General features: G+C 39.5%; 1 protein-coding gene across 16 annotated transcripts in view; it reads left to right on the forward strand.

Annotated features, from left to right (window-relative positions):
* Positions 1-18,193, forward strand: part of Evi5 (ecotropic viral integration site 5) — a 145,648-nt gene that overhangs the window by 68,569 nt on the left and 58,886 nt on the right. For 9 of the 16 annotated variants that reach the window (NM_001271410.1, XM_087582063.1, XM_087582070.1 and 6 more), the window contains 2 exon segments: positions 16,020-16,154; positions 17,290-17,430. In NM_001271410.1, coding sequence (NP_001258339.1) covers positions 16,020-16,154; positions 17,290-17,430 — 276 coding nt within the window. 16 annotated transcript variants of the gene reach the window in all.

Raw genomic sequence — 18,193 nt, forward strand, 5'->3', positions numbered from 1 at the left:
TTCATGATTTTATATTAGGTAGTGTTGCAGAAGAACAAGCTATTCATTGCAGGTTTGCTGATGGTGTGATGGTAGTGTACTTTATCCCGAGTCAAATATAGCTCCTCCAAGATGGTTTTGCAGCGCTCGGAAGGCGATTGTACTTCTTGATAGCTGCACGTATATATTGAGTGTACTAAGTCCTTTTGATCTGTATTATCCCTGCCCTCACTGAGTACCCAGTTTGCAGTAAAATATGCAGCTTTCATCATTAGAGTTAGACATTTTCACAGAGAAGGCGTTTACTTCACCACACCTTTGGAATGATAAAGGAGGTCTAAGTGGATAGTGGGTTTCGTGTCTAGAAAGTTGAGTATCTGTTATCCACCGGCATCTGCCCTCAGGTTTCGGCTTCACACTTAGAATTCTCTAAGTATTTAGGTCTCAGTTGAATTCCTGAACCAAAGTGTTCATCCTGGATTATTTCGAGTTTAAGTTGAATTTCTGAGTTCTGTTGTCAGCTCTCCTTCCCTCTCTCTCCGGTGCTGACGTTATACCCACCTGCTGCCATGTTTGTGAGTGGGATTTTTCTGACCCAAATCCCTTTGTTCCTTTCATGGAAGTGATTTGATGCTGTGATTAGGCCTAAAATAAAGATTTAAAAGTATATTTTCAAGAAAAAGTACTTGTTTGTCCTAAGTAATGAAACATTTGTCTCCTTTAGAAACATGATTATCTACTTTGTCCCTATTTTGATATTTTTAAGATTTAAAAATAAAAATGCATTTATTAAAAATAGATTTTAATTTAAACTTCTATTTTAATTAGCAGTGAAAAGTAGATGGAATTTGGATGTGGATGTTTCTTCTTATTCCTAATTTATCACTTTGATTTCCTGTCTTTTATATTTCTATCTAAATTTTTCCTTTTGTAGGAAAGTGCTTCCTTGGCAGATAGATTGATACAGGTATAGTTTTTTTATTTTTATTTTTAGTGTTTTCGCTAACCTCTAAGGAATCCTAAACTTAGAAATCCATACTTTATGCATGCAATTTTACATGCATTTTTCTAGAAATAATTCTTCGGGCTGGCATATGGCTGTATACTTAATGTTTTGATAAACGTATTATCATTAATTGGGTGCCTTTCTCTGCACGTTTTAAAGCTAACCTTATTTTTAAAGTATTTATTTTAAATGGCAAACAGTGGGTTCTATGACATTAACCACTGTTAATTGACATTTTAGCTCTGCATGTACAACTCAGTAATATTGCATGACTTTTATTTTTTCCTGATTTAAGAAAAGAATTATTCTTAAGACTATCAGATGAAATTTTCATTTAGTTTCCTCAAATTTGCTAGAGCAAAATAACAAACTTCTAGCTAATAATTACCTAGGCTATTCTGTTCTTTGAGGTATTTTTTTTAACATGTCAAAAAAAAAATAACTAAACCTCACAAGGCAGTCTGCCTTGAATTTATTCTAAATTGCTTTATACACACAAAACAATTATGTCCTAAGGGACAAGTGACCAGAGCCCAGGAGGCTGAGGAAAACTACCTCATAAAACGGGAGTTGGCCACCATCAAACAACAGACTGATGCAGCCAGGGCTAAGCTGGAGCAGGCTGAAAGCACCATCAGGGAGCTCCAGCACCATCGCCATTGGGTAAGGAGTCTGCTAGAGCTTGTCTTGCCTTCCCTTTAGGTCATACTGTGAAAGCACAGCTCTAGGGGAACTGTTGAGACACTCACTCCCTGTGTGTTCTGTAATTCAGAGGGGTCGTACTATGGACACAAGGATCCCTGTGCTTTTTATTTAATCTGTTTTGTTAGAAGTAGATACTATTTTCTTTTATGTTATACTCTAAATTCTAGGAAATAAGCAAGTACAATGCTTTGTATATTTTCAGAGATTTCTCTTATAGGAAGTAATCTTGACGTCTGGTTTTTGATCATTGTAAAGATGTTGTTAGTACTTAGATTTTAGAATATATGCATTTAAAACATTCATAATGTTGACAGCTTATATTTCATGAAATATTCTAGCTTAGATTTCCTATATCGGAACATTGAGTTATGGATTAAAATGTATGTTTACATTTACTTAAAGATAAGACAGTTTGTCAAATGGGCAGTAATTCTTAAAAAGTATGAATTGCATCAACCTAAAGATGTGAACAGCCACTCATTACATAGCTATCCTTGAGTGTTGTCTTAGGGTTTCTGTTGCTGGGATTAAAGAAACACCATGACCAAAAGCAGTGTAGGGAGGAGAGGGTTCAGTTGGTTTATGCTTTCCTGGCACTGTCTGTTGTGGAAGGAAGTCAGGACAGGAACTCAAACAGGGCAGGAACCTGGAGGCAGGAGCTGATGCAGAGGCCATGGAGGGGTGCTGCTTACTGGCTTGCTCTCATGATTTCTCAACCTGATTTCTTACAGAACCTAGGACCATGCCCAAGTATGGCCCCACCCACAAAGGGCTGGGCCCTCCTCCATCAGTCTCTAAGAAACGCCCTACAGGCTTGCCGGCTTGCCTACAGCCTGATCTTACCTAGACATTTTCTCTATTGGTATTCCCTCCTCTCAGATGACTAGCTGTGTTCAGTTGACATAAAAACTAGCTGGCACAGTGTCTTTTAGAATTTAGACATAATTTCTCATTGTCACACTCAGAGTAAGGTGAGCTTCACAGGCTTGTGAGGGTCAGAAGGAAAAGCAGCTGTTGGATAAGGAAGTTATTGCTTCTGTTCTCAAGTGGGAGCTGGAGGAAGAGAAAGCCTGTCAAACCTACTGGTCTAAAGAAGCCAGAACAGCAGATACAATGACCGCAAAGTGAGCATTACTTTTTCTCAGTAAAATTAAGAAACATCATTATTTGCATTCAAAAGTTAGAAGATCCGAAAAAAAAGAACCAAAAAAAAAAAAAAGTTAGAAGATTAAAAGGACAAAAAAGAGCAGTGAAAGCCATAGACACTTTTTTCCTTAGTGAAGGCAGTTAAGAAAAATAGGTATATTAAAGTAATATTAAAAGGACCACAGCTGCAATGGTTTGTTCTGCTTTTATGTGAGGTTTAGTTAATAACAGGGCATGTAACAGAAAAACAGTTCTTAACAATGAAGTGGAAACAGTTGTCACTGGAGTGGGGTTTGTGTGGAAGGACAGTAGCTCTCATGCATGCATGAGCACCAGCTGCAGTTTTTATGCATTAAAGCTGTGAAGCATGAACGACAGTTAATGCTGAAACCTTTGCATAAGAGTGAACCAAGTGGACAGAGTGCTGGTTTACAGCCAGTCATCTGGGCTGACAAAACTGAGCAGAGTGAGCTTAGGCATTTCTGACTAAAAGGAAGAGAGAAGCTCCATACTCATCTTTTAGGGTGGAATAGACCTGCACCATGGAGCTAAAATTTACCAGGGAGAAAGCAGATGTTTACTTCAGAGTTTATTTCCCTTTCCTCACAAAGAAGATGGTCTCTTAAATTGCATTAAATTATAGATCATAGAAATAAAGCTATGAGGGTATACTGAAAAAATGAAATTTAGCATCATAGCTTTGAACTTCCAAGTTCAAGTTTTATATCTAAGATATTAAAATGCCTTGCAAGATTATTGTAGAAGTAATAGAAATTGCATTTTTAGGAAATGAGAGGTCCAAAGACTTTAATGTAGACACATGTGTTTCTCACAGAAAACAGTAAGTGAGAATTAGGTTTGGGAATGTGGCCTTGTTTATGCTTCATTAAGAATTCTTAGTCTATTTTATGGCTTGGTGAAAATTAATTTACTATGTCAAGACAGAAATGTTATTTTGTAGCAATAGCTACAGTTTTATAAGTTCATTTGATATGTTCTTTAATGGACCTTTGTTCTAGTCAAGACAGAAATTAAGATGAAATTAGTAACTATAAATGGTTAGATATATCGAGGCTATTATGTTCCTGTGAGAAGGTGTTTCTGTGAGAAGAGACTGTTATGTTCCTGTGAGAAGGCATCAAAGGACTTTGTAGCTTACACCTGTGCATGGGGCTTCATATCAGACGGCCCATGTGCACGGTGTGTTCAAGAGCATTATATGTGAACTATTTTAAAAATAAAGCCAGTATTTTAGATGGTAAATCAAGATTAATTCTTTAATATTACAAACATTTAATCTCTATTCAGAACAAGAAGGTGAACGATCTCACAATATTGATAGCTCACCCTGCCCTCAAAATTAAGATTCAAAACATTCTTACCAATGTCATATGTAGCAAAATTATGAGATTTTAATTGAGAAAGAATCAGAATCTTTTTTAAATGATTTATTTATTTTATTTATTTTATTTTTTTATTTTTTTGGTTCTTTTTTTCGGAGCTGGGGACCGAACCCAGGGCCTTGCGCTTCCTAGGTAAGCGCTCTACCACTGAGCCAAATCCCCAGCCCCTGTTTATTTTATATATGAGAATACATTGTAGCTGTCTTCAGACACACTGGAAGAGGGCATCAGATCCCATTGCAGATGGTCGTGAGCCACCGTGTGGTTGCAGGGAATTCAACCCAGTACCTCTGGGAGAGCAGTCAGTGCTCTTAACTGCTGAGCCATCTCTCCAGCCCAAAAATCAGAATCATATCCATTGAATTTTTTGACAAAAGAAATACTTTTCAAAGAAGTAGATAGGTTCAGTGACGGGAAGTAAGTACAATTATTGCTAATTTGCTTATAGTCTTCCTTTAAACACAGATTTATGAATGTTTGACCTCTCCCATTCAATACTTACATCCACACTCCTGCAGAGGTAATGGATTTCTAGTACAGCATCCTCCTGCCACTGCCCACTCCTGCCATCTTTGTAGCGCTCTCTATGCTGTGAAGAGCTTTAGGTTTTAGTCCTATTTTGCTAACTGCAGTCTTTTATATTTGATGCACTTTCGTTTGGTTTCAGAGATGATGTATGTAGAGCTAGACCATTTCACGTTTTCCACATATTTTCCCCCCGCATATTTGTGAAATTTAAGTATGTGATTTGATATGTTTACATGTAGAGGGGTTGTGTAATCACCACAATAGAAATGACAATTTTCATCACCTCAGGATGTCCTGGGTTATAGTTCATTTTCTACTCTCATCCCAGCAGTCTGTGCCTGAATACTTTGGACTTTTCTAGAACTTTCTGTAAGTGGAATTGTAAGTCAGATTAAAAATTTCTTTTAATCATCACACATTTATTTTTATCTATATATTGTTATTTTTTATTGTGATAAAACATATACAACATGAACTTTACCAATGAAGTCTGTTGAGGCTGTTTTCGTTGTTTATAAACATTACCACTGCTTATAAAAATTCTAATGGTTTTATACTCTGTAATCTTTAAATAACAAACAAATAAGCTTAATATAGCAAAAAGGCTTACCAAAACAACACATTTAGTCAGTGTGGTTACAGTAAATATGTACGATAGGGGCCTGGAGAGAGGTGGCTAGGTGGTTAAAGACACTTGCTCTTTATGGAGGACGCAGGTTGATTCGCAGCACCCAACCAGGAGCTTGCAGCTGTCTGTGACCCCAGTTCCAATTCCCCTTTGGGTTCTGTGGGCACCTCAGATGCATACATGCATGTAGGCAAACATGCAGCTATAATAAAACACCTAATAAACACACTAATAAGGTACTGTGCTTATAGAAGCACATGGAGTTCTGTGCTGAACAGCAGGGTGATCAGTGTAGGATCAGAGGGAAGCAAGTAGAAACTCCATCAGGGCCAGGCTTGGATATATCTTAACACAGGGTGTGCTTGTCTTTAGAATAAAGAATAAATGTGAACTGAAGTAGAGTAGGTCAGTGGTCTGGAGTAGAGAAATGAGCCCCAGTAGATGCCTGACCAAGGGCTTGTAAGACTTTAGCCCCCAAATCATTTGAGAAATAGAGAAGATAGGAATTTATAGTACCTGGGTTTTCACTGATTGATGAGAAGAGAGCTTCCTTGGCAGCTGGTGGTCAAAGGGGCTATTACCCACAGCCAAGGTTGTGCTTTTAAGATATGATGTTTGAATAGACCAATTCTGTTTACTGTACAAGAGGACAGAGACCTGTGTTCACTTTTAGGGATAAGGTGGGCATATAATCCAACTGGACATTACTGTGACATCACATGGAGCAAGTCAGCTTTCAGGGAGAAATTTGTATTTGGGTCATGGTTTCAGCTCATAGTTGTTTCCTTGGGCTAATGGCAGCATTTGTATCATCATGAGAAGTCTAGGTGTAGGACCTTGTTCCTCATGGCAGCCAGGCAGCAGAGATGGAGTTCTGTGTCTCTCTCAAGGGCATATCCTTAGTGTACTCCCTTTACTACACCCCATCTCTTAAAGGCTTCACACTTTGTGTCCTTGTCTCTAGGGACATTGAGGATGAACAACAGCCGTGGACCTGTTGGTGAATGAGACCCACTCAGTAGCAGAGATTTAGAAGGAACAGGAGGCTGCTCTATGGCTCTGGAAATTTGTATAACTTGGCAGTTGATGGAGACTCATCCCCATTGTGAATTTTCAGGAGTTAAAGATCGAGTTAGTCTGCCCACACTGTTGGGTGACTGTGCTAATTGAAGTCAGAGTGTGATGGTTTGAAAGAGCCCTATAGGTTCATAGTGTGAGTGCTTAGTCCCTAGTTGGTGGACTGTTCAGGAAGTACCAGAAGGCGTGGCCTTGTCGGAGGAGGAGTAGCACTGGGGATGTGGACTTGGAGAGCTCAGAACCCCAAGCCAGGCGCAGTCTCTTTGTCTCCATCTTGCTGATGAGATGTAAGCTCTCAGCTATTGCTGCTGCACCATGCCTGCTCGCCTGCTGTCCCGTGCCCCCTTCATGATGACCGTAGACTCAGCCTTTGAAAGTGTAAGCCAGCCCCAGTTGAGTGCTTATGTGAGTTGCCGTGGCCGTGGTGACTCTTCACAGCAGTAGAATGAATGGTACTAAGGTGGGGATAAATTAGAGATGGAAGCGGAGAGCTTGCAGACCTAAGTAGATCACACTCAGAGCATCTGTATCAAAGTAAGTTTGGACTCAAGTCGTCTCAGGACTACCCACAGTAGCAGCCGTGCTGCTTCCTTGCATGCAACAATCCGGTTTACCTTTATGGTATCTAGAAATAGATACACTGAAGCAGTAATTCACATGTAACAATCCGGTTTACCTTTATGGTATCTAGAAATAGATACACTGAAGCAGTAATTCACATGTAACAATCCGGTTTACCTTTATGGTATCTAGAAATAGATACACTGAAGCAGTAATTCACATGCAACAATCCGGTTTACCTTTATGGTATCTAGAAATAGATACACTGAAGCAGTAATTCACATGTAACAATCCGGTTTACCTTTATGGTATCTAGAAATAGATATACTGAAGCAGTAATTCACATGCAACAATCCGGTTTACCTTTATGGTATCTAGAAATAGATACACTGAAGCAGTAATTCACATGTAACAATCCGGTTTACCTTTATGGTATCTAGAAATAGATATACTGAAGCAGTAATTCACATGTAACAGTCTGGTTTATACTTAATGTGTCCTAAGCAGCTAAATGGCTGGGCACTTCCAAACCTCCTTGTGGCTAACTCACTCTCCCCTCTGATATTCCTGAATCGTTTCCTATTAAATTTTATAATTCATCTCTGCTACCCCAGACCCAGTGAGGGGAGTGGCCCCTGGGGCCCCTCTCCCCTAGTCTCACATGGCTGGTTCTGTCCTCTGCAGTTCTCATGTTTGTATCCTGTTCCTTTCCTGGCATGTCCTCATGCCTGGGAGATCTAAGTCCTACCTCTGCCTCCCTACCCAGCGATTGATGTTGGCAGCTTCATTTACCAGTTAGAACCAGCTGGGGGCAGTCAGTGTCTACATGCACACATGCGGATTCTTGTGTAATGTGGGGAATCCAATTAACATAATGTAAGCAGTGAGCCAAATCTACAACAATATATAGCAGTCAGCACTACCACTGATAGAAGGCTTTGATGCTGAACTAATAAAACAGGGGATGTGGATGAACTCAGTTGGTAGCCCTTAAGATTTGTTGTTTTTAATTATACTGTATGTGGCTGTGTGTGGGTTTGTACATATGTGTGCAGTGCCCACAAAGGCCAGAAGAGGGCATCTGGATCTGGAGTTACAGGCACTTGTGAACCTCCTGATATGGGTGCTGGGAATTGAACTCAGCTAATCTCTACAGCCCTAACACACTTAGTCTTTAAATACCGCATCTCAGTAACAGTGGTGAGCTCTCATTATTGAGTAGAAAATCCAGAGTTCTGTTGCGACTTTGAACTCACAAGCATTTATAAAACAGTATCCAACAACAGCCAAGTACACTTCCTCAGTATGAATGTAATGTTTATAAATACACATATTCTGGTCACAAACTTTAAAATATTATATTTAATACTTCATATAAATATAATGTGCTTGGATCTCTTAAAAATTTGAAAGAATTAAAGTATTTTCTTTGACCCTATTAGCATTCGGTTCAGATTAGTAATAGAGGGGCTAGAGAGATGGTTCAGTGGTTAAGGCATTTGGATACCTGGGTAAATGTTGGGTGGGAGTAGCAGTTTGATTGTAATTTTAGGACTTGGAAGAGGGACATGGGATCCATGAGGCAAGCTGGATGACCAGACCAGTTTGCATTATAGATACAATGAACGTTCAGTTTAGTTGAGTGATCCTTCTGTGATGAACAAGGTGGAAAGCAGTCAAGGAAGGATCCTGTTGTCAACCTTGGGCTCCTGCACACATACAAACTTGTAATACATCTCTCTCTCTCTCTCTCTCTCTCTCTCCCTCTCTCTCCCTCCCTCTCTCTCTCTCTCCCTCTCTCTCTCTCTCTCATATATATATATATATATATATATATTTATAAATTTGTAATACACTTCACACACACATTCTCTCTGTCTCTCTGTCTCTGTGTCTCCCCCACCACACAAATTTGTAATACACTTCCCTCACACTCACTCACTCTTACTCACTCATATTCTCTCTCTCTCTCTCTCTCTCTCTCTCTCTCTCTCTCTCTCTCTCACACACACACACACACACACACACACACACACACACACACAGGAAAACATTGGTAATAGACTTCCCAAACGGTTGGAAGTTAAAACATTTTTACATTTAGTGGGAGAAGGCGGGTCTGAAAGGAAACTAGAATATACTCATAATTTACTGAAGGCACAACAATGTGAACACTTGTGAGCCCCATCACTGCCATGCTTAGTAGAGAAATTTAGAACAATGTTTGTGTTATGTGAGGCACTAAGTCTTAAAAGAATAATTTGTTTTGCCCTTAAAATGCAGATTTATGAGAGTAAATTGAACTTAAAGCAAACAAGCAAAAAAAAAAAAAAAGAAAAAGAAAAAGAAAAGAAAGAAAAATAAATAAAAAGGAAAGGGAACACAAGACTGTCTGTTCCTAGGTGTGGTGGAGAAGAAAGTTTATTGTAGGTAAAAAGGAGAGCCCAGGCAGAGACAAGGTCATCTGTGAGAGTCCAGAGTAGATGTGACCAGACTGAGCTAGGCCATGGAGTAGTTGGGGGGAAGACAGGGGAGTCAGGTGTAGTAGCCAGGAGGCCCAAAGGTACAAAGAGAGCTGGTAACCAAGACGGTTGGATTCTATAAGGAAGAACAGCCCAGCACCCTGGCCTGGAGAGTTGAGGGTAGGGAGCAGGGTATGATATCTAGGAGGTCCCCATAACAGTTAGCAGCTGAGGCATTCTGAGAGAACCTGGATACCAGATTCACTTAGATACGTGAAATAGGCACCTTATCTATTTTTCCTGGGGCTTGCAACCTAACAGAAATCAATTAGAAAGCTACACAAACCAAAGTCCAGAGCATCAGTGTAACCACAAGCTGAGTCTTTGAAATGATCAGTGAAGTCACTAGGCCTCTGTCTGTAGTGACTAAAGAAGGAGGAGAGACAGTAACTGGTATCAGAAATAACAGTGGCCTTTGCAGATCGGACTCCATTGTTTTATTTCACACTCTGAATTTTTCTGATACTTTCTCATTATATCATTGTATTTTCTATAAACTAGATTCAATTTGACATTTAGATGAGAGAGGACATTGTAGAATTCATTTTGTTTTTAATCAGAAACTGAGTTGTGTCCTAGACCAGTGATGAATTTGGTTACTAGGCTTAGATTGGTTACTGTAGCCTCCCTTGTAAAGATGTAGCTTGTTCTTTACAACTGGTAAGTAATCTATTGGGAATACTTTTATATCAAGTAACTACAGCTATTTCTTGGTGTCTGTAGGATGATTGGTTCTAGAAACCCTTGTGTACATTTAAATCTGTGGCTGTTCAAATTCCTATATAGCATGGCATCATATTAGCATATACCCTCTACACATCCTTCTGTGTACTTTAAATATTTCTAAGTTATTTATGCCTAATTCAATATAATAAACAGATAAATGAATAGTTATTATACCATATTACGTAGAAAAAATATCAAGAAAAAAATCGATGTGGGTTTGTTTGTAAAACTTTACATCCTTGGGTTGTGTCTATAAATATGGAACTCACCAATGTGGGATCCATCTATATAATCTATATGTCTCTTATCTAAAGGACATGTGAAGTTAGTTATTACACTATTTTTCCAAATCTTTTAAATCATTGAAAGTTGTGGATTTTTCTAAATAATTTGAAAAAATGTGTTTAATCGTACATAAGAATTCTGTGTACCTGACTTATCCAGTGGGTCAGTATTCCCGATAAAACTGGAACATAGTTGATACGTCTCTCTAAAAATTACACATTTAATCTTGTAATTTTGCTTTTTTTTTTAAAGTGGGGAGCTATGTATTGAATCCAGGGTTTCATGCATGTTAAGCACATTTACTAACCCCAAACCACACTCGAACCTCTTACAAATTCTTAAGATTGCTCAGTATGCATAAATCTGGGCAGAACTTTTTCTTTTTTTTTTTTTTTAAAGATTTATTCATTTATTATATATAAGTACACTGTAGCTGTCTTCAGACACACCAGAAGAGGGCATCAGATCCCATTACAGATGGTTGTGAGCCACCATGTGGTTGCTGGGAATTGAACTCAGGACCTCTGGAAGAGTAGTCGGGTGCTCTTAACCGCTGAGCCATCTCTCCAGCCCTGGGCAGAACTTTTAAAAGTCCTTTTGAGGGGCTGGAGATCAGGCTCAGCAGTTACAAATACTGCTCTTTCAGAGGACCCAGTTTAATTCCCAGTCCCCACATCTAGCTGCTCATCACTGCCTGTAGCTCTACTTTCTGATTACCTCTTCTGGTCTGTGAGGGGGTGCACACGTGTCATGGGTTCTTAGACACACACGTATGCATATAAATCAAAAATAATACTTACCTAGGAAGCGCAAGGCCCTGGGTTCGGTCCCCAGCTCCGAAAAAAAGAACCAAAAAAAAAATAAATAAATAAATAATAGTCTTTGAATCTTGATCTTTAGTCTTTATCTAAAGGTTAAATACTCATATTTACACTTTTTTTATTTAATTTTTAATAATAAGAGGTCATCAAAGTGAGAATCTTTTTCTTAGCATTTCTTTGTTATTAACAGCAATTAAAAATAACTAGAGATAAAATTTCATTTTAAAGGATTTATGCAGTTTTTCAGATATTTAAATGAAATAATACTTAAATGGTAGGTATTTTTTGATAGCCCTGGGGTTTGACCTCAGGGCTTCATACATGCTGGACATGTGCTCTGTCACCAAGTTGTACGTTTTGTCTTGATGCATTGTCTCACGAAGTTACACATAGTGACTCTTTAGCCCAAACTAGCTTTAAATGTTTGATTCTCCTCTTAGTTCCCAATGCTTTAGTTTATAGGCACTTGCCACTATGCCTGGTTAAAAAGCAGCAGCAACAGCTACAGTGACAGCCAGAATCCCTGGCTTTTCCGGGCGTGTGGAGTAGGGATGGTTGTAACCATCCTTGGGTGCCATGTGCTGGAGGAGGTCAGAATGTTACAGAAGTCTGCTCTGGAGTACTCTTACTTTTGTGATTTTTTTTTTTAATTCCAGATGCTTATTGATGTGATAGTCACATGTACTGTCTTACTGTTTTGTCTTGTGATATATATATATAGAGAGAGAACTTTTACATTATTTTCACACTTACTTATTTGGGTTATGAGAAATGGTACAAAAGAGTTGTATGGCTTCCTTTATGAAGGATATGTAAATATATATGGTATCTGTTGTTTGTTTGGTTTTCTTTGAGGCAGGATCTCTCTGTGGATATATCATCTTGAATGTAAAGAACAGCACTGTTTTAGTGTTCTATTGCTATGAAGTCTCTCTCTCTCTCTCTCTCTCTCTCTCTCTCACACACACACACACACACACACACACACACACACACACACACACACACGCACACACACACACACAGAGCTTGGCCTAGGCTTTTGAAACCTGAGAGCCCACCCCTAGTAATTCTCTTCCTCCAACAAGGCCACACCTCCTAATTCTTATAATCCTTTCAAGTAGTGCCACTCCCTGGTGACTCAGCATTCAAATATAGGAGCCTTAGGGGCCATTCCCATTCAAACCACCACAAGTGCTGTGTATAGTTAGTGTTTGAAAGAGTTGTGTCCATTGTCTTTTTAGATTAGAATCTTCTCTTACTATACAGATTGAGCGTCCCTATTCTGAATGTACGAGATGTTCTGAAACTTTGAGCACTATTATCACATTGTAAAGGTTTTGGGTTTTGGAACATTTTCGGAATGTGGATTTTAGTGTTAAGAGATGATCTATTGTTAAAAGTCTATGCAAACCTCTACCTCTCGAATCTAAAGATTCTCTGTATTTCAAGCAAAGGGTTAGCCATTGTGTAAGAAGTATCTCCAAATACACACCCTCGGTGTGTCACTCGCTCTGCCACCGTCTTAAGACAGAAGCAGAGAACTTCATCACTTATATTTGCAAATTCTTGCAATACCAGCAGACGACTGGAGCGGGACCAAGCAGAGCCATCCTTTGCCACTGTCCTTGGGATAGGGTTTGCTAGGGTCACAGGGGCATGAAGAGATTCATTACAGAACTCGGGGCAAACATAGGGAAGCCATTTCCTGCTTATGTGTGGACTGAAATAAATGGTCTTTGCCAACTACCATCATTATAATTGTGGTAGTTGTCATGTAGTAAAGACAAAATATATATGTGTCCAGGTTACTAATTTGAATATTCAATGCAATCTTTAGAAACTTCTTATAGTAAGAACACTGTGTCTGTGTTGTGTTTATAAAAAGCCCCAGCTGTATGTCATCCAGTTGTGGCCTCTTGATACATTTTATTGATAAAACTCGTCTCTAGTAGTTCTCTAGTGTTTTAGTATATGGTTCAAGTTATTTGTTTCTGCCTGGTTGGGGATTCTGCTTTCTTTTTTTAAATTTTATTTATTTATTCTGCTCTCATATACCCCGACCACAGCCTCTCCTCTTTTGAGCCCCTCCTCCCTCCTCTCCCAGATCTACTGCTCCTCTGTCCCCGTGATATCAGCCAAGCTTGGCATAACGAGATGCAGGAAGATTAGGCATTACCCTCATATCAAGGCTGGACAAGGCACCCAGTAGAAGGAAAAGGGCCCACAAGCAGGCAGAAGAGCCATCGAAACCTCCCCTTCCCTTGTTAGGAGTCCAACAAGACCCCCACGCTAGAGAACCACAGAATGTATACAGAAGGCCTGGTGTAGACACATGCAGGCTCCATGGTTGCCGCTTCAGTCCCTGTGAGCTCTGCTTAGTTGATTCTGGCAGCCATGTTCTCCTGGTGTTCTTGACTCCTCTGGCCCCTACAATCCTTCCTCCTCCTCCTCTGTGGAGGAGCTTCTATTTTGATGGGAGCCGTCTGAGTTTTATATTTTCTTAGGGCTATCAGGATATCGGCAAGCAGACTGGAACAGATCCTCTCAGAGTTACAAATTAACATTGGTAATGTCCATAGGATATCTGTGACATCATTAATATATATGATACCTTTAGCTTGGCTGAGATCAGTCCAAAAGAGTATTTTTTGTTCAGTTAAGTTGTTTATGAAGGGTGGTTGCGGATACATTTTTCCGTATAAGCATTGTTTTAATAGAGCCAGAATTACTAGACGTGACATGTTGGTTAAAGTGCCTTAGATTGAGTTAGTCCTAGCCACACAGGCGGGAAGATCAAGTTCAGTTCCACCTGACCAGCATAGTAGGGCTAAGGTGCCCTGTGATGTGGCTCAGTGGAGGCGTGCTTGCCTAGGCACAAAGCCTGGGGTTTGTCCCCAGAGCTAGGAGGAGGGCATGCTTCCACTTGTACCTCTGTTGGGTGCATGGGCAGAATGCCAAGCATCTTATAAACAAAATTGAAATGCTTTCAGAAAGCATTTGATCATTTTTTTTTTTTTTTTTTTGGTTCTTTTTTTCGGAGCTGGGGACCGAACCCGGGGCCTCGGGGCCTTGCGCTTCCTAGGTAAGTGCTCTACCACTGAGCTAAATCCCCAGCCCCTGCATTTGATCATTTTTAATAGTTTTGATACCCACTTTATTCCTAATGTAGAGTAGAAAGAACCATTCACCCAAAACAGTTCAGCTAGGAGAGTTCTCTATAGCTCTTTTAAATTTTGGAGTTGCCAGTTTTTAAATTATCTATGTTAAGTCTAAAGTGATAGCTATATGATAGCTCTCTCTCTCTCTCTCTCTCTCTCTCTCTCTCTCCCCCTCTCTCTCTCTCCCCCTTTCTCTCTCACACACACACATACACACACAAACGTAGTGAAGAATTAGATAACTTTCTCCCTTCCTACTTTCTTCCTCCTCTTCTTCCTCCTCCCCCTCCTCCCCCCTCCTCCTCTTCTTCTTCCTTATTTTTTTTTAATTTATTTATTTTTTGGAGACAGGAGCTCACTATGTATCCCAATATGCTGTGGAATTCATGATTCTCCTGCCTCAGCTTCTAAAATGAGTAAATGAGTAAATGAGTGATGGGATCATCTATGTGCACCAGCACCTCAGCTTAATAATACATTTATTACTTTTGCACTACAGTTTTTGTATGTACTGGGCTTTAAGAAAATGTAAGTTGGCCACATTTTGTGTGTGTGTGTGTGTGTGTGTGTGTGTGTGTGTGTGTGTGTGTGTATTTATTTCTGTGTAAGGTGCCATACCTCTGTCTCTGTGGTTTATTTCTTTGTGTAGCATCTGCTCTTTTTCTTTGCTTTCTCTAATCTATGCAAATATTTTAAAGAAATTGACATCTTTAAAGCAAATACAACTTTCTTTAGGATTTAAGATACTTCACCTTAACTACTGTTGCCATTTTTGCTTTCAATGGATTAAAAATAGAATTTTGAAGACTTTGGATGATCCTGTAATCTACAATGGAATCTAAATAAGCAGTCTAAGAAATTGTATTATCCATACTGAAAAGAGCAAAAGGGATATCAATGTTTTCTTTACCTAGTGTATTTAAAATATTACAACATGCAATCCATAACAAAATCATTTTGGTATTTTATGTGTCTATTTAATTTTATACTTTTGGTGGTGCCGGGGGTTGAACTCAAGGTTAAAAGCTAGTTTGTATCTTTTGTTTATAACCACACTCAGCAAAGATTTTTCGTATTTCAAGGACTAAGTATTTGCATAAGGCTAATGTTTACTGTGTTGTACAGATCATGTCTGTCTATAGAGTCAAAATAAATTCTTAGTATTATGATAGGTGGACAGCAAAAAGAAAGGTACTTTGTATGAACATTGAGGGATGTAATAGCTTGTTACCAAACCAAAAATTATGATAACTTTAATTTCCTTTCTTTCTTTGTTTCCTTCTTTGTTTCTTTTTTCTTTCTTTTCTTAAAGCTCATTTGTTGAGAAAATGAAATAATTTGAAACACTGAATATACTTTTACTTTTTAGTTGCTCATAATACCCAAGTTAAATAATCATTGTTTTTCCTCTTTATATATATTTATACATTTGTGTTTCCATGAAATTTCAGTATATGTTCATAATCTTTAGCATAAATGCAGTTCCACCTACAACGAAGATTTTGTGCTGCAGTTGGAGAAGGAGTTGGTCCAAGCCAGACTGAGTGAAGCTGAGTCTCAGTGTGCCCTGAAGGAGATGCAGGACAAAGTGCTGGACATAGAGAAGGTAAGAGACTGCATAAATGGTACCTGCTTCTCAGTCCGAGGGAGATGTACTAGATGCTTGTTAAGTACTTATTAAAGAGTTGACTTGGACTTGATGTTTTTTACACATGAGGAACTATGAGTATTAGTTAATTGAATCAGCAAACAAGGAAATGTTGCTAGTTGAATACAGGAGGTAGCTTGCAGCACATAAAGCCAGGAAAGGTGGCACACACCTAAAATCCCTAGCACTTGGGAGGTGGAAGTTCAAGGTCAGTCTTGGCTACCTGGTAAGGTGAGGGTCAGCTGGTGTGCATGAGACCCTGTCTGAAGAGAGAGGGATAGGCAGAAAATAAACGTAACCTTAAGGCTGCCAATTCAGAAAATCCTTCACTAGGTCAGTGAGCTCAGGATTGTTCTACCTCCTCTTCAATCCGACCAGGGCATCTGGTCTTTACATTGAGGACTTTGGTCCATTCGGGGTTGAGTTTGGTGCAGAGATAAATACAGATCTATTTGCATTCTTCTTTAAGCAGCCATCCAGTTTGATCAAGTATTTGTTGAAGATGCTATCTTTTTTCCAGTGTGTAGTTTTGGATTCTTTGTTAAAAATCAGGCATCCATGTGTGTGGACATCTGGATCTTCAGTTTGATTCCGTTGATTTAATTGGTTCAGTTAGCCAATGTGTTTGTTGTCATGTCAATACCACGCTATTTTTATTATTATAGCTGTGTGGTCAACTTACCTTCTAGCAGTACTCCCTTGTTCAATCTTGTTTTAGCTATTTCTGGATCTTTGTGTTTCCATACAAAACTGAAGATCGATTTTTCAATTTCTTTGAAGAGTTTTGTTACAATTTTAATGGGGATTGCGTTGAATCTGTAGATTGCCCTTGGTAGGATGGCCGCTTTGACTATATTAATTATACCAGTCCTTGAGTATGGGAGCTCATCTCATCTTCACAGTTAACTGTGCCAGTTCCTCTTTGTTACTTTGATACAACTCCATGTTCCATATTTAAGAGTACAAGTAGAGTTCTATCCCCAGAGAGGGCTAACTCCTATAGCTTACTCTCCAGCCTCCATACATGTATGCATGTGTACAAACAGGCATATACAGCTAATTTAAAAAAATCTTAATTTTTCTCTGACTTTAGAAGAACAACTCATTTCCTGATGAGAATAACATTGCAAGGCTTCAGGAAGAACTCATTGCTGTGAAGCTGAGGGAAGCTGAAGCCATTATGGGTTTGAAAGAACTTCGACAGCAAGTCAGAGACTTAGAAGAGCACTGGCAGGTATGTCAGGCCTGACCTGCTTTCTTAAAGGGACTAAAACAGAAGCACTTGGTTTGTGTGAATTTGAAATAGCAGGTGTTGAAGAATCTTGCTTTTTGTCACAATTGAGACACCCCCAAATTCTCCCAGACACACCCTTTGCCTTCTTCCCTCCCACCTTCAGGACTCTTTTTTTCCTAAACTCAGTGGTCCAGTCTGTGTTGCACATGTACTTATGGGTATGGGATCATTCCTTTGAGCAAGATTGATCTTCCAGGGGTCACATTCTTAAAGGAAACCTACCCTGCCTTATCCCGGAGCAACTGTCAGGAGCACCTGCTTGCCCTGCTTCATGCTGGAATGCCCACTGGCTTGGTTATACAGGCCGTGTGCAGCAACTGCAGCTGCTGACAGTTCATGAGTGCAGTGTCCTGTCAGGCCAAGAGACCCTGCTTGCCCTGGTCTTCCCCAGCACTCCTAGGCGTTTCCATTCCCTCTTCACAGTGGTCCCCGAGCCTTGCTGGGATAGAGTGGGACACAGATGCCTTCTTTATGGCTGAACTGTCCATATGAACTTGTTCTCTGCACTTTGATCATTTGCCAGTTTCTGTGTTAGCTATGACCGACCCACTGCACAGGGAAATTAGTCTGATGAATCGCTCTAACCTATGGTATAGAAATGGAACTTAAATCTTTGGCTGTGAATCTAGCCTTTAACTGCTGAGCCATCTTTCCAACCCTAGAAATGAAACTGAGAGGGCAATTTGATAGTCTGTTCATTCAT

Source organism: Rattus norvegicus, chromosome 14 (genome assembly GCF_021556685.1).
Source record: "Rattus norvegicus strain SHRSP/BbbUtx chromosome 14, alternate assembly SHRSP_T2T, whole genome shotgun sequence".
NCBI classification, from domain to species: domain Eukaryota; kingdom Metazoa; phylum Chordata; class Mammalia; order Rodentia; family Muridae; genus Rattus; species Rattus norvegicus.